The following is a 14619-nucleotide window of genomic DNA, read 5'->3' as shown; positions in this document are numbered from 1 at the left end:
TTCAAAAAAAGCTATTTTCCCTGTAAATATTCCAAATCACCTACTGAAACTAATAGGAAAATTACAAATTATAATTAGTATCAAAATTTTTATCTAAAATATTTCAATAAAATTTAGTATGTTATCTACTTTTTATAAACAGAACCTTCATTAAATGTCTTTCTAAAAACTACCCACCGTTCTAGCATCCAACGACCTTCCAGCTGTTGATGTCAAAAAATCACTGTGTCTAGAGCTAAACACACAGGTGTGAGATGAGCATGAATTTATACTGTAAAATATTTTCATTTCATAAGCACACTTAAATTTAGTATTGTTTACTATCCCTCAGCCGACGTCCAAGCGTGTCACGAACTCTGCACCGATTACTGACTGCCTCTGGAAACACACCATGGGACACCAAGAAAGCAACAACAACAACAAAAAAGAAGGACACTCAGCACTACTCAAGAGGGAAACTTTATAAGCAGAAAGTCTCCGTCTATGCTCCCCGCAAGGTCGATCCTCAGTAACATGTAGCATTATTAACACGCACATCACTTTTTCAGGGCAATGCCACGACCCACGAAATCCACAGCCATCAGACACAGGCCTTGTCTCCATGGGCGTAAGAGATACGCAGATTCACTTCCCTTGTGCCCGACCAGCGTTTGTCCCAGACAGAACGCTCAGAATGAGGCGTTCTCTGTGCCCACACTGAGTCCAAGACCCCCGGGGGGCTAAGAAGGTCCGGAGACTCGCTGAGTTTCTAGAAGGCAGATCCCAGGCCAGACGCCCCTCTCGTCCTGGTCTAAGTACGATGCGAACATCAAAGACCCCTGCTGTGCTCACATTCACGTGTGGCCCTTCGCAGAGCAGAAGACAGGCTATAAAACGAAGACGCAAGCCCTCAAAGCAGCTGAAGCCATGGTCAAGTCACATCACCTACGTCTTCAACACATCATGGGAGCCAGCATCCAGAAGGCTAGCTGCATGAGCCACGTGGCTGGTCAGCAAGCCCGGAGGTGGAGGGCAGGCACCCTCAGAGAGCCCCACACAGCTGTGTGTGTCGGGCGGGGAGGAGGGGTTCCTGTCAACCTCTCGGATAAATGCAGAAGGCATGGTTTTAGAACAGAGTGCATGGTCCTGCAACAAAGGCATGACCTTGGAAACTTGAGCCTTAATGGGGGGTGGGGAGGGGGTACTTAACAAGCAGCCATAGGAAGACACAGTCTTGCTCAGGAGCCCAGGGCAGGAGAAGGGGTGGGAGCAGCTCACCAGTGCAGTCAGAGGCATGATGGAGGGACAGACGGTGTTGGGGCTCCTGGTTCTGGGCGGGAAAACACAGGCAGGTCAGGCTGTGAAGGTCAGTCAGAGGTCCGAGGAGGGCCATCTGCTCCAAGGTGCCTGGAAGCTTCTTAGAGGAGCTGCATTAGGGTCCCAAGGGGATTCAAGGACCCACCAGGGCAGAGACTGGAGTGGTGTGGGAGGCCAGCACTACCGGGGCCCATCAGGAGCAATCTGGGGCTGGGACCTTCAATGGGGGAAGGCGGACAGAGAAGGCAGGCCCTGGTGGGGGATGAAGGGCCCACAGGAGGCCACGGAGACCCACAGAACTAACCGCCTCTAGCCCGGAATCAGAGCGGGCCCGACCCCCAGGAGACGCTGCCGGATTAAGCAGCAGGAGAAAGGAAGCGCTTTTACGACGACAAACACCAAAAGGGAAAAATCTTACCGTGCCGCTTTGAGCTTACAGTTTTCACGGAGTGCAGAAACACCCAAATAGCATCTGATAGAATTTACATAACTTTACATAATCTCATGATTACCACTTGGCAAGGAAGCTCCAGACCGAATCTCTTCCATTTATTTGCCTCCAAAAATGACGAGATGGAAAACATTCTGGACAAGGAGCGTTCTATCCTCTTCTTAAAAGCCCCAAGAAGCCAATTCTGCAACTTTCCTTGGTCATACGGTTCCAATATTTCAAGTCTAAAGATTCGAAAGTCTTATTGACACAACTGAATCAATAAACAAATATTTACTGACCGCCCCCCCCCCCCCCCCCGCTACTTTCAAAGCATGGACTTCAGAAGGTGGGGGAGGGGATCGCCCTTACCTTCAAATCTACTTCAAGCTGTCGGGCCTGGGGACAGATTCACCCTTGCCAAGCCACATTTTTCAAAAAGTTGCCAAAGGTCTTCTTAGGGTTAAGTTCAGTTAGCAGGTACACAAGCAGGGACACAGCAAAAATACCGTGGGGGTGAAGCCGTTTCTAACTGAGGAGCTGTGATGCCAACAGGAAAAAATTCATGACGGACTCGTTCACTGGGCAAGACAGTGACTAAAGGGACATGCAGGACATAGTGAGTTTCAGAAAACAACTACGAACACCGAGCAGTAGGATTAGAGGAGAAGAGACCCGAGTTTTTCTGATAAACAAATAGTTGTTCACCACTGCCTGTACAAGGTTTTTGATTGAAATGAGGACCATTTCATCTGCCTTATCTTTTTGTATGTTTTATTTTTTTTGGTTTTTGTTTCGTTTTTCCTTCCATAGGCTAAAAACAAAGCAAAACACACACACACACACACACACACACACACACACACACAGTTTCATAGGCGTCTACTCAACGAGCCCATTTAGTTCAGAGCCCTCTTTTAAACCTCACTCAGCGCTCTCTGGATTCTTAACATTCAGAACGTTTCTGAGCGGAAGGAAAACTCGGCGATCGCACGGACCAGCGTGTTGTAAGCTGGAGCTTCGACATGAGGTCACGCGCTCGGAGAAGGCACAGGACACACGGGGCCCTCCTGGTCCACGCCCGACACTCCGATACCGCCAGGACCCAAGCAAACAAGAACCAACACACAAGGGACAGAAGATGACCTGGAGGGCAAGCAGATGACCACCTGGACGGACAGGAGCTCCACGACACTTGGGACAGTGATGCAAACAGTGGTACTGCGTCAGTTCCAACCCTATTGCTAAAATGTCACTTACATAATAAACTAAGTAAGAAATACAACACGATCAACTTCAACCTCTTAGAGTCCACAGTTAAACAACCGGAAGGTCTGTCTGTCCCACTGACTCCCCAGTCCTGTGCGTCACCTGCCCCCAGCTCTTAATTTATAATCAACTACGGTAAAAACAAAATCCCCCAGAACAGTCCCGAGACCAGGCTCCAGAACCTGGAAGCACCCACCCGCGTAACATAAGGCCCTGTTCACACTTGCTTCTAACACTTCATGAATAAACATCCCTTTATTCAAATAAGTTATATATTAACTAACTCCCGGTAATTTCGATTCAACTTGGGATGGTAAACAGAGTCATTCTGGCAAGACTGCGGAGTTTGCAATTCAAATTACAGAAATTTTAATAATGGGGAAAATAAAAATTAGTGGCGTGATTCCTAAGGCACCGTAATTCCAACACTTTTTAACGGCGGCAGTCGGAAGCGCGCATGACTATTTCTGCATTGGTAGGGTGAGGGGATTTATCTGGACGGGCATCATCGCACAGACTTTCCTGCGGTCCTACAGGAGCATCCCCTGTCAGGGGACACGGCAGGCACCGGCGTGAGCTCCAGACTCTCGGGCCCCGGACACTGAGAGGCAGCAATGCTCGTTCTCAGTAAATAACAGAGAAACAGTCACCGGATTAAATGATTTCCGTACATTATCACCATAAACAATAATTATTTGGCAGTTGCCCTTTGCGGGCTTTGCATGTGCTTATGAATAAATCAAGCCTTATTGATTTACTAAGCCAAAGCGTTTTACCTCTCGCTCCCCTAATAAGAACTCTAATCCCCTGGTGCACTTACCGATGCTTTAATGTAGTACGTCTCTTAATACTTCTAATATGAAAGATTAGCGCCAATGAGCTCATGGGCAGGAACACGGCTCTTTGGACGGCCCGTCGGCCAGTCCACCCAGGTCTCTCTGCACACGTCCTCTCTAACAGAGTTCTCGCCGGCTGACCGGAATCACGCCTTAATGAAACAGGGGAGCTGCCACTGGCCTGTTTCCTTCTGCGTAACACTGAGCAGAAGAATGACGGCTCGCATTAAATCAAACATTAAATTCGTCGCAAACAGCAAGGCAAGAAAATACGGGACCACGAAGGATGCTACGTGGTTGGTAAAGCTATCATCTCGGGTCACAGAATGACTGTCCTGGTGCAGTGGCTCCAAAAGATGCTTAAGACTACTTGGGACGATCCCAAAATGTCCTCCGAGGTCTTGGGTGCTACGATCCCAGTCCCCGCAGGAGAGGGGGCTCTCTGCTTCCTCCCACTGGTGGGCAAGATCACCCCACACCCTCAGCCCCTGGCCCCGCCGCCCGTACTTTGAAGCCGTCATGCTTGCACTGACTGCGGCGGCCACACTTCCGCGGACTCTGGCTCCGGGAAGGATGACTCCCAGTTCTCTGGGCTCCAACAGGGAACCAGAGTCAACGACTCTCGAGATTCTTTATCGAGGGAAATTCTATCAGCTGCAGGTGATGACGGACCCCAGGCACTCCCAGTAAGTTCCCAGCCTCGTGTGTTCCCCGATACACTGAAGCCTGATCACCCCAACAGTAACACGGCAACTTCTGTGCTTCGTACAGACTCCTGGGCTGGGCTGCCACAGACCCTAGTTCGGAAACCGACTCCACGCTTCATATATACGTGAGGAAACTAGCACCCCTTGCTCCTCCTTTCCTTTGCAAGGACCCTAAACCCAGGCATGTCGGACTGGAAAGCTCTTTGGATGTAAGACAGGCTCATTTCAACGATGAGGAAATGGAGAGGAAACCCACCTCGCCAGCAAGGTTAATGGCAGGGGCCAGATAAGAACCAGATCCCTGGCTCCAGCCGCGATGTTTCTGCCTTTACGACGACCCCCTGCTCCCTGAGATCGGTAAGAAAGTCCACCACCACGGAGAATCCCAAAGAAAAAGCATTATGTGTCGTGGACTTCACCTTGTGTTAATATCCTGTGATGCCTTTCAAGTTTAATCACGACAAAGACTGACTGGGTACAGATGCAGAATTTCTAAGGATATTAGCTCTCTAAGACAGAAAACCACACAAACAAGAATCCTTGTTCAAAAATAGATTCCCCGATTCCCTGCGGAACCACCGTTGCCTCTGGCTACAAAGCAATAATTATCCTGTACTACAGCGATCAATAAAACCTTTTGCCCCCACGAACCTGCTATTTCCTGACTTTGTTCTCTGCACTAAAGATTTCCAAGTCATATTGATTACCTACTAAATTTTTTTCAAGTTCTTTAAAACTGGCAATAAAGAAATTCTCAAATTAGCATAACTTGTTATTGTTGGAGCGGGCTTCAAATCTTTCCATCACGTTAATGCTTCCCCCCTTTACAGGGTGTTCCTGTTTTTCATGGAGAATTTGTCATTTTAAGTGTGTCTCTGTCTTGCCTAATAGCGCAAAGTCAGTAGGATACAAATTTGATGTTGCTTCTGGAACTGTGACTGCTGCCACATTTTTCATCCAAGCGAGAAAGAAGAATTGATTAATAAACTATGCCCTCTCTCTCAAGCAACAGCATGGATTTCTACCAAAGGAACCCATTAGCTCTGAGAGTGTTAAAATTCAGCACTCTGGAACTTGCCTCTAAAACGATTCACTAGAGAATCTGTTATAAGGGAAACCATCGTGCACCCCTTCCAAGGGCATTTAGCTGCTAACGTGTCAAACCTGGAGAGTGAGTCATGAATGAGATAAGCACGGACAGCAAGAAGGCAGGGAGGCAGCCCAAGAACCCGCCCAAGGGGGGCATGGGCATGGCTGTGTGGCCATCAGTCGTGTTTGGAGCTGAGCAAGTGGGTCGATCTCTCGTTCTCCGAGTAGCAAGGATATACTCCCAATATTCCATCAGCACAAACCATCCATCCAGACCGGTTTGCTTCATGAGAGGACAGAGCAGGGAAATTAAATAACCATATGTTACATTGTATCTTCTCACCTCCATGGCTGTTTTCATTCAAAGCAAAAGGAGTATTACTCAGTCTTAAAAAAAGAAGGAAACTGTATCTGCACAACTCACGAAAATTAACTAAAGACCTCAATGTAAGAGCAGAAACCATAAAACACCTAGAAGAAAACACAGGGAAAAAGGTCCTAGCCATCAGTCTTGGGGGTGATTTTTTTGGGATATGAGACTTAAGGCACAAACGATGAAATAAAAAATAAATGATTAAGCGAGACTACAACAATCTAAAAAGCCTTCTGCAGAACAAAGGAAACCATTGCTAAAATGAAAAGACAACCTATAGAATGGGAAAAAATATTTGCAACCATGGATCTGATAAGGAGTTTATCCAAAATATTAACTCATACAATTCAACAGCTTAAAAAAAAATCCAATTTAAAAATGGGCAGAAGCGGTGGCTGGGTGGGGTGGCTCAGTCAGTTAAGAGTCTGCCTTCAGCTCAGGTCACGATCTGGGGGTCCCAGGCTCCCTGCTCAGCGGGGAGTCTGCTTCTCCCTCTGCCTCTGCCCCTCCCCTCCACTCGTGCTCACTCGCTCTCTCTTTCTCTCAAATAAATAAAGACTTTATAAAAAAAAATGGGCAGAAGCTTCACCCATTTCCCTTCATGTATTTGGTGAAGGCAAGTGAGAGACTCAGGTTCCCAGTTATGGAATGAATAAATCACGGGGATGGATGATACCACATGCAGAATACGGCTGACGATACTGTAACGCCGCGTAAGGGCTTGGGTAGGAGCTCTACTCCTGTGGGGACGGCACGAGACGCAGAGACGCTGAATCACGGGGTTGTGTACCTGAGCTCTACTCCTGTGGGGACGGCACGAGACGCAGAGACGCTGAATCACGGGGTTGTGTACCTGAGACTAACGTAACATGTGTCAAGGATACTTCAATAAACAGAGAAAGGAAAACTGAGAAGCAGCTCCCAATAGACATTTTTCCGAAGAGCACACACGGGTACCTCTCCACATCACTGACCATCAGGGAAATTGCAAATCAAAACCCCCCGCAGGTCTCACCTCACCCCTGCGGAATGGCTGTCCTCAGACAGACAAGGGACAACATGCTGGCGAGGGTGTGGACAACAGGGAGCCCCATGCTCTGCTGGTGGGCGTGCCCGTCGGTACAGCCTCTCTGGAAAGTAGTACAGACGTTCCTCGGAAACGTAAAACCAGAACGACCTTACGATCCAGCAATTCTGTGACTGGGTATCTCCCCAGGGGAAACCAAGACTCCCTGGGTTCACAGCAGCCTAAGTTACAGCAGCCAAGACCCGGGAACAACCGAAATGTTCACTGTAGGTACATAGGACAGGCTGTTCTTCAGCCACAAGAAAACGAGGACATCTTGCCATCTCCCACAACACGGACAGCCCCGGAGGCATTACATTAAGTGAAATAAGTCAGACAGAGACAAACACTGTAAGCACCTTACTTCTGTGTCGACTCAAAAGAAAAAACAAACAAACAAAAACAAAGAACCAGTAACCCCCATACTACAGGAGATGACATGTGCGGTTCCTAGGGCCGTGGGGGGTCAGGGAACTGGAGGACGGAGGTCGAGAGGGACAAGCGTCCAGCTCTGACCGTACAGGGACAGCAGGCGCAGGACGCTGCCGCTGCCGTGTGGTACAGCTGGAGGTTTTCAGACAGTACATCCCGACAGGTCTCATCACGGGAAAAACACACTTTTTTCTTCTGGTTCGTCTTTGTCTCTCTACGAGAGGACAGCTGTGCAGCAAACTCACACCCGGCTGTCGCTTCCCTCCATCGCGATAAAACTGGAAGGGAAAAGAAGGGAAATCCCGGGACACGCCGCCCACGGACAAACCCCGAGGACACAACACTGAGGGAAAGAAAGCAGGACACAAAAGGACACACACTGCACGACCCCAGGTACATGAGGAATCAGACGTGCAAACACGGAGAAGCAGGCTGTGCCGTGGAGGCTTCCAGGGGAAGGAAAATGCGGGGCTGCGGCTCCCTGGGTCCAAAGCCTCAGTTATGCAGGACAAAAAGGTTCTAGAGATGGGCTGACACTGTGCATACAGTTCACAAGTTTCCATCCACTTAAAACTCTGTGAAGAGGGGAAAAAAAATAAGAGATAGACCCACAGTGCAGGCCCGGGCTAGGACGCGCTGCAGAGAGCTCTACCGGGCTCAGCCCGCTGTGCGTGCGTGCAGACCTGGGATGGGGCGCAGAGATACAGCGGGGACCGGTCACCACCCACGAGCGCCCCTCCCTCCACAGACAGAGCAGAAACAAGGCTCACACTCGCAGCTCCAGAGACACGCAAAGGCCAGGAAGAAAGGCACTTCAGGGATTCCTCTCCTCAAGGGCATTACACAATAAGCAGAGACCAGAACCTCCTTCCAGAGTATTCGCTCCCTGGATGAGCACCTACTCAGACCTCGCCAAGCACAGGTGTCAGCACCAGGCCACCCAAGTGCACGATCGCCCACCACGGAGCCCACCGCGGCGCCTAATGCTCCGGGTAAAACCACAGAACAGAGACTAGGGCTGCACCCGCCCACGGCCGAATGCTGAAGCAGAGCGGAGAGCAGACCGCCGCCGGCAGAACAGTACGCAGCCAGGAAAAGGCATGACGTCCTGAGCCACGCAGCGAACAACAAGGGTGAGCCTCCAGGACACGATGCAAAGTTCAAGAATCTGAATGCAAGCGGCCTCACATTCTGTGATTCCATGTGTTTCCATGATCGAGGCCGTGGAAGCAAAGCAGGCCGGCAGTTGCTAGAGGCTAAGGCATGGGAGAGCAGAGAGGCGGTCTTCCCTTACGCAGTGAGGACAACGCTCTGGCATCAAGACAATGACAACGGTTTGCAACCTGTGTGCAGCCAAAAATCACTGAAAGGTACACTTTGAAGGGCGAATTTCACGGTATGTGTATCATCATTTAATTTGTTTTCAAGGATCAGTAAGGGGGGAGGGGCAGGGTGGCAAATGTGACCAATTCTGAGGGCACCACGGACTTTGTGAGCAAAAACAGGGTCTGACCTTGACCGCCTGTGAGCCTGTGGCTGGAGGAGGAGGCAAAGGGGTAGGAAGACGGCCTGCGCGTGGGGGAGCACAGGTGCAGTGACCCAAAGCTGGACCAAAGGGCCCGTCTCTCTCTCTTCTGAGGCACTCAGGGGCCTTGATGGCAGCCAAGGCCCAGGCAACATATCTGGTCCCTACAAACGTCCTGGAAATGCAACTCAAGCTCCACGGGTCATGGGTCGTGCGTCCATGACCACCTCTTAGCAGTCCCTCTATTGGGCACGGCACGGGGGAGTAGAAAGCCGCAGACTATTCCCACCAATCAGAAGAACAATATATCAGAACTTCAGAAAGTAGATCAAATCTCAAAGTCCTGGGCGGAAGCAACTGCCAATACGGGGGACAAAAAAGGAACTCAAAACTCAGCTCTGCAACGTTACGTGTCAGGCAGAAAGAAATATATCAAGTCCAAGTTAAACTAGACGGACGGGTACTATGAAGACACCACACAGCCTTGAGCCTCGGCACTCAGGGTCTTCAAGCATCACCGCGACTGTCACCACGGGATCAAACACTGAAAACAGGGTGTTACGATTCAAATATTTGGCAAGGCGGCTTTTCTCACTTACGGGATCAGACAAGCTCCTCGGCTTCTCCAACTCCGTGCCACCGGCAGTTCGAGCCCCGTGATTGCGTTTGGGGGACTGTCCTGTGTGGCCCCCTGGCCCTTCCACCACAGGCCAGCAGCACCCCACTGTCATAACCCAAAATGCTTCCAGACACGGCTGAATGTCCCCTGAGGGGTACGGTCGCTGGAGGGAACCACTGGGTTTCCGGCAACTACATGTACCTTCTCTCTACAAGCTCTGACGATTCCCTTGGGAAGAACGGCCTTTCTCCACGTCTGCCTGGTTTTCTACACGCCTCCCACCCTGACAGTCTCCCCACAAGAAGACAAATGAAAACTTACTAGAGAAGCCCGTTCCACAGGCTCTAGGCGACTGTTCAAGCCCAGTCTCGGGGCGCGTGGGTGGCTCAGTTAGTTAAGCAGCCAACTCTTGGTTTCGGCTCCGGTCTTGATCTCACGGTCGTGAGATCGAGCCCCACATCAGACTCTGTGCTTGGTATAGAGTCTGCTTCAGCTTCTCTCCCTGTCCCTCCAGCTCACACTCTCTCTCTCCCTCTCTCGGAAGTAAGTAAGTGATGTCTTAAAAATGCCCAGTGTCTAAAGCAGAAGAAAAGCAACACCATCCATCTGCGGGGGGACACGAGGTTTCTGTGACATGCCTCCTCCTCTCCTACCCCCACTCCCATTTGAGGACTAGACTCCAAAGTTTTAGTCCCCAAAAGGCCCCGGAGGTCTCAGCGGACAACTAAAAATGCATCCAGGTCCCCCTCCCACTTAGGAGTCCTCCTCACACTGAAACTCTCGAAGAACCCACAAAGCACCAGACCTTCCAATAAATCGGTTTTGGAGTCTCCGCAAGCATCTGGAACGATGATCATGTGCGACTCCAAAGGCCTGGGGGCTTGGGACACGGGCTACCTGGCCGTCCAGACGCAGGGAGCTTACCGTCTGGGGGCATCAAGGCCTTGTTGTTTTGTGTGCACCACCCCACAGGGTGCAGATCCGCGATCACCACGTCACACCAGAAGTCGGCCCGGCGGTCCTCGCCGTATCCACAGTAACGCAGAAGCAGCAGCTGCCCACACGTGGTGATGACCGTGGCCACCCAGTACGTGTCGGGGTTGTTCTTGTTGGCCACCTCCAACTTCATCCCTGGCTGGAAATTGCTCTGAAGACTGATTTCAACCTTCAGGAAGGAGAAACACAGGGAAAATGTCACTGCATCAGACACATTGTATCAGTTGAGAACTACTGAAAACCCAGCACTTGAAAACACTATTCCTCTTGCCCTAGGGCAGCTGGAAGAGAAATACAAGAAGAGCCACCCACCAGACGTTTACCAGTAGCCTGGATAAATATCAGAAATTAAAACAGTTGAAATTAACTTCAGTAATGCATCTTATTTAACTCAAATATTATGTATCCCAAATGTTGCCATTTGAAGATGCAATCAACATGAAAAAAGACAGAGTTGTTTTCCAAGGCAGCCCACAAAATCCCATGAGCTTTCTACCGTCACCCCACATCTCCGGGTGGGGCACACTTCCGGCACACTTCCAAACTGCTCAGAAACTCCATGTGGCTAGGGGCCACCGGGAGAATAGCACAGCCTTTAAGAATGCATTTCTTTTTCTTTTTTTATTTAGGGGTGATAGTGTATTAATATGTACCAGCTGTGCCCCAAAAAGGAAGCTTTGCAAGCCAGTGAGCCATGACATTGGAAAGCTCACGCATCGGACATCCCCAAGGAGCAGCTGCCTGATTTATACGTGGCTCGTCGACGGGTCCACGCAACTTTTCCTTTAAACGTGGCGCACAGGCCTGGGGAAACTGTGCGTCGGGAAGGAAACTGCACTGTGGTTGGAAGGAAAGTGGGAGAAGTGACTGGATCAAAGGGAACAGGGTGGCTCCACGTGGAGAAATGTTGATGACTTCCTGGTCCAGAAAAGAAGCAAAAAATTGTGGATCGGTATCTCTTTCCTTAACTCCCTCAAGGGATCCAGCCAAGTCACCCCAGCATCTTGAGAGGCAAAAGGGCCAAAAGCAAGAACCGGCTGGAAAAGTACCCCAGTTTGCTTACCAGACTCAGGCTAAATCTTTGCCTTGGATAGCCCAGTGGAAAAGAAAAAAAAAAAGTTTCTCAGAATTAAATTTTCATTTCCAGTAAAGCAATAGTAATGCCTCAGAACTCGGGTTCTGGAAATTGAGTCTTTCCCTTGCTAATGATAAATTACCAAAATCTCATACATAAGCAAAAGTCTGATAAAACCTCCATCTTTTATTTCCTGGACCTTGTCCTTGGCTGGGCACATTTTGTGCGTTGCTCAAAGAAATATTACTGAAGAAGATAATTTTCTGGTTTGATCCAAATGTGTTCCAAATATTTAGTTATTTCCTCTAATTTCAATCACCTGCCTACAAATGGCTCTAAGACTTATAGGTGTCCTTTTGAAATAAAAGTATTCATTCAAAATAAAAATCATTATCCTTCCTCGATAACATTACTCAGCCTATGAATTTGCCCTGTTTGCTGGCTCTTTACTCCCATCAGTCCTACCTGTCTCAGGCTGTGTGCCCTTTGCAGGGCCACATCTGTCTGCTGCGGTGCCTCAGGGTGCAGAATAAGGGTAAGGTGCCCAGGGCCCAGCCCTGTTAGCAGAAGAGATCAAGTGCAAGGACGAGGCGTATACTTCTGACAGCTGGCTGCCCTCCCCTTTTGATTTTTAAAAAATCCTGCCTCGATTTCCCTTTTCTTCCCAAAGGTTCAGCATCTTCCTGCGGATGCCCCTTCCCACCTTCCGAATGCAGACCAGAAAGACAGGCGGGGTGACGTACGTGCTTGAAGGATGTGTGAGGGGCTGCGCTGGCGCCTGTTTCTTCCAGGTACTCCCCCCAGTTAAAGCCGATTTCCTCCAGGCCCGAACCTTCTTCTGTCAAAAGACAAAGGAAAATGGAAGAATGTCAACACCAGAGCGAAGAGCGGAAAGGCACCAGCCTCCCATGAAGCACAGGGGATCCTTAATGCAAGAGACAAGGGAACTCAATCAACGGAGCAGACGGGTCTTGTTGAGGGCGCTGCTGAGGGCCCTGGGGGCTCAGTGGGTAGGTCAGTGAAGCATCTGCCTTAGGCTCAGGTCATGATCCCAGGGTCAGCAGATCCATCGAGTCCCGTGCCCAGCCCCCTGCTCAGCCCAGAGCCTGCCTCTCCCTCTCCCTCTGATGTTCCCCCTGCTCATGTTCTCACTCTCTTTCTCTCTCAAATAAATAAAATCTTAAAAAACAAAAACAGGATGCTGCTGGTCCTGTCAGCTTCGGCGTGGGAATTGTGGAATGTTGACTAAGGAAAGGGAACACTGAGGAAATCCTGCCTGAACTATGCTGGCAAAATCAAGTGTAAAATTAAGTGCTCTCAGGCAAATGAAAAGCGATTTGTTTCAGGGCATATCTGCTGCCGGTTAGAGTGCTTGTTGGGAATCAGCCACTGTCACGGTGGCCCTCCCTTCTCCGGGGAGGTTGGAGGACCAGGTCAAGGAAACCTGGACGTGTCGACAGCACGGGCACCTCAGAGTGGTGAGAGATTAGAGATCAGACAGCAACAGCACAGACTGTTCGTGTCCTCAGGGACCTCAGGAAGCACTGACTCTGATGTGCTTCCAAGGAAAAAACTATCTGAGATCCAGAAGCCTTGCTCGAGTATGTGAGGTCACCTAGCAACTTAGGGACAGAAACCAAGCAGCTGCCAATCAAGTAATTCCCAAAACATTTAAGACTGTATGTAAGATACAATCTGTATAGTCAAAAAGAACCCACTAACTCATTTTAATGCATGGATAACAATATCATGCATGGATTCCAACGGGAAGAACACACAAGCTGTAAACATGACTTGAACCTCTCTCAAGGCTAGCACAACATAAAGAACATAGAGCGTAGGCCTGTCCACACATGTGGCTAAGCGAAAGCATCGAAGTTTAGCTTCCCTTTCCTTGGGAGAATGCAACGGCTGCTGATGCTCAAGCTGTGTATCTCCTATAAGCAAGAGCCTGTTTCATGGGCCAAGAATAAATACTGCTCTCGGCCACATTATTAATGGAGAAATGTTGTGCCCTGGTAGATGAGCTGGGGAATCAGCAGCCGGAGGCTCTTGGAAAGAAAGCCATGCTTTCTTCAATTTAAGTACGGCAAGTAATTTTCTGGTGCTACTTTGTATCGTCTCGGAAATGGACAGCTCATTTTTGGAAAGCCAAACAATGCTAGGTTAAAAGCAGTGACCTTACATTTTGTCTTCTAAATCAAAGTTGCTCAGAACTAGCCTCCTGGAGTTGCTCCCTATGAGCTGGTTTATAATTCAATGTGCAGGAAAAATAAAAGCGACCCGAAGAGGAAACCCTTCCCTCTTGTTTTTGTCCCAACATTCCACTTTAGCCAGGGACTAAGGTCCTTCCATTGGAAACAGGCTCCCTGAAAAAAGTCAGCAGGTCCTGCATCGGCCACTTAACAAGAGATGTTGCCGAGACACCATGACGCAAAGTTGCCGAGACACCATGACGCAAAGCTGCAGGAAACACAGTTGCTTTCTGGAAACCCCTCCAGGTGTCGCCCAAAGGCTCGACTCACAACTCTTTGCCCAAAAGGCCGCAAGCATCAATTACCAGTTTTGCTTTCTGATGGACTAGCCAGAAGCATCCGCACACATCTCATTTGCTCAGGGCACCTGGTGCAGAGGAAGTCTGTGACTTCTCCACAGCCTACCTGTCCGGCCCCCACTCAGCCCGTGCCACCTGCAGGCCGGCCCACCGCAGCCAGGGTCACGCATTTCCGGCCCCACAGAGCCACCACGCATTCACAACAGTGCCGAAAGACCCATACAGGACTGGGGTGTCAGCTCGGTGCTAACCGCTTTGCGTGCATCACCCCCTTTCATCCTTCCCAAAACCCTGCCGGATGGTGTCTACCACCCCCATGGCACATGACAGGAGCCCAGAGAGGCTGGGGGCA

At 49.7% G+C, this 14619-nt stretch overlaps 1 protein-coding gene across 7 annotated transcripts in view; it reads right to left on the bottom strand.

Moving 5' to 3' along the window:
• The window catches only part of SFMBT2 (Scm like with four mbt domains 2), a 302416-nt gene that overhangs the window by 260976 nt on the left and 26821 nt on the right, over positions 1-14619 (bottom strand). For all 7 annotated transcript variants that reach the window (XM_082740949.1, XM_082740950.1, XM_082740951.1 and 4 more), the window contains exons 3-4: positions 12457-12551; positions 10567-10807 (exon numbers count right to left, since the gene is read on the bottom strand). In XM_082740949.1, the coding sequence (XP_082597075.1) occupies positions 10567-10807; positions 12457-12551 (336 nt within the window). The remainder of the gene's footprint in view (positions 1-10566; positions 10808-12456; positions 12552-14619) is intronic.

Source organism: Mustela nivalis, assembly GCF_964662115.1.
Source record: "Mustela nivalis genome assembly, chromosome: 7".
In the NCBI taxonomy this organism is placed as follows: Eukaryota; Metazoa; Chordata; class Mammalia; order Carnivora; family Mustelidae; genus Mustela; species Mustela nivalis.
Note: the sequence above shows the minus strand (reverse complement) of the source record. Positions and strands in the feature narration are given on the sequence as shown.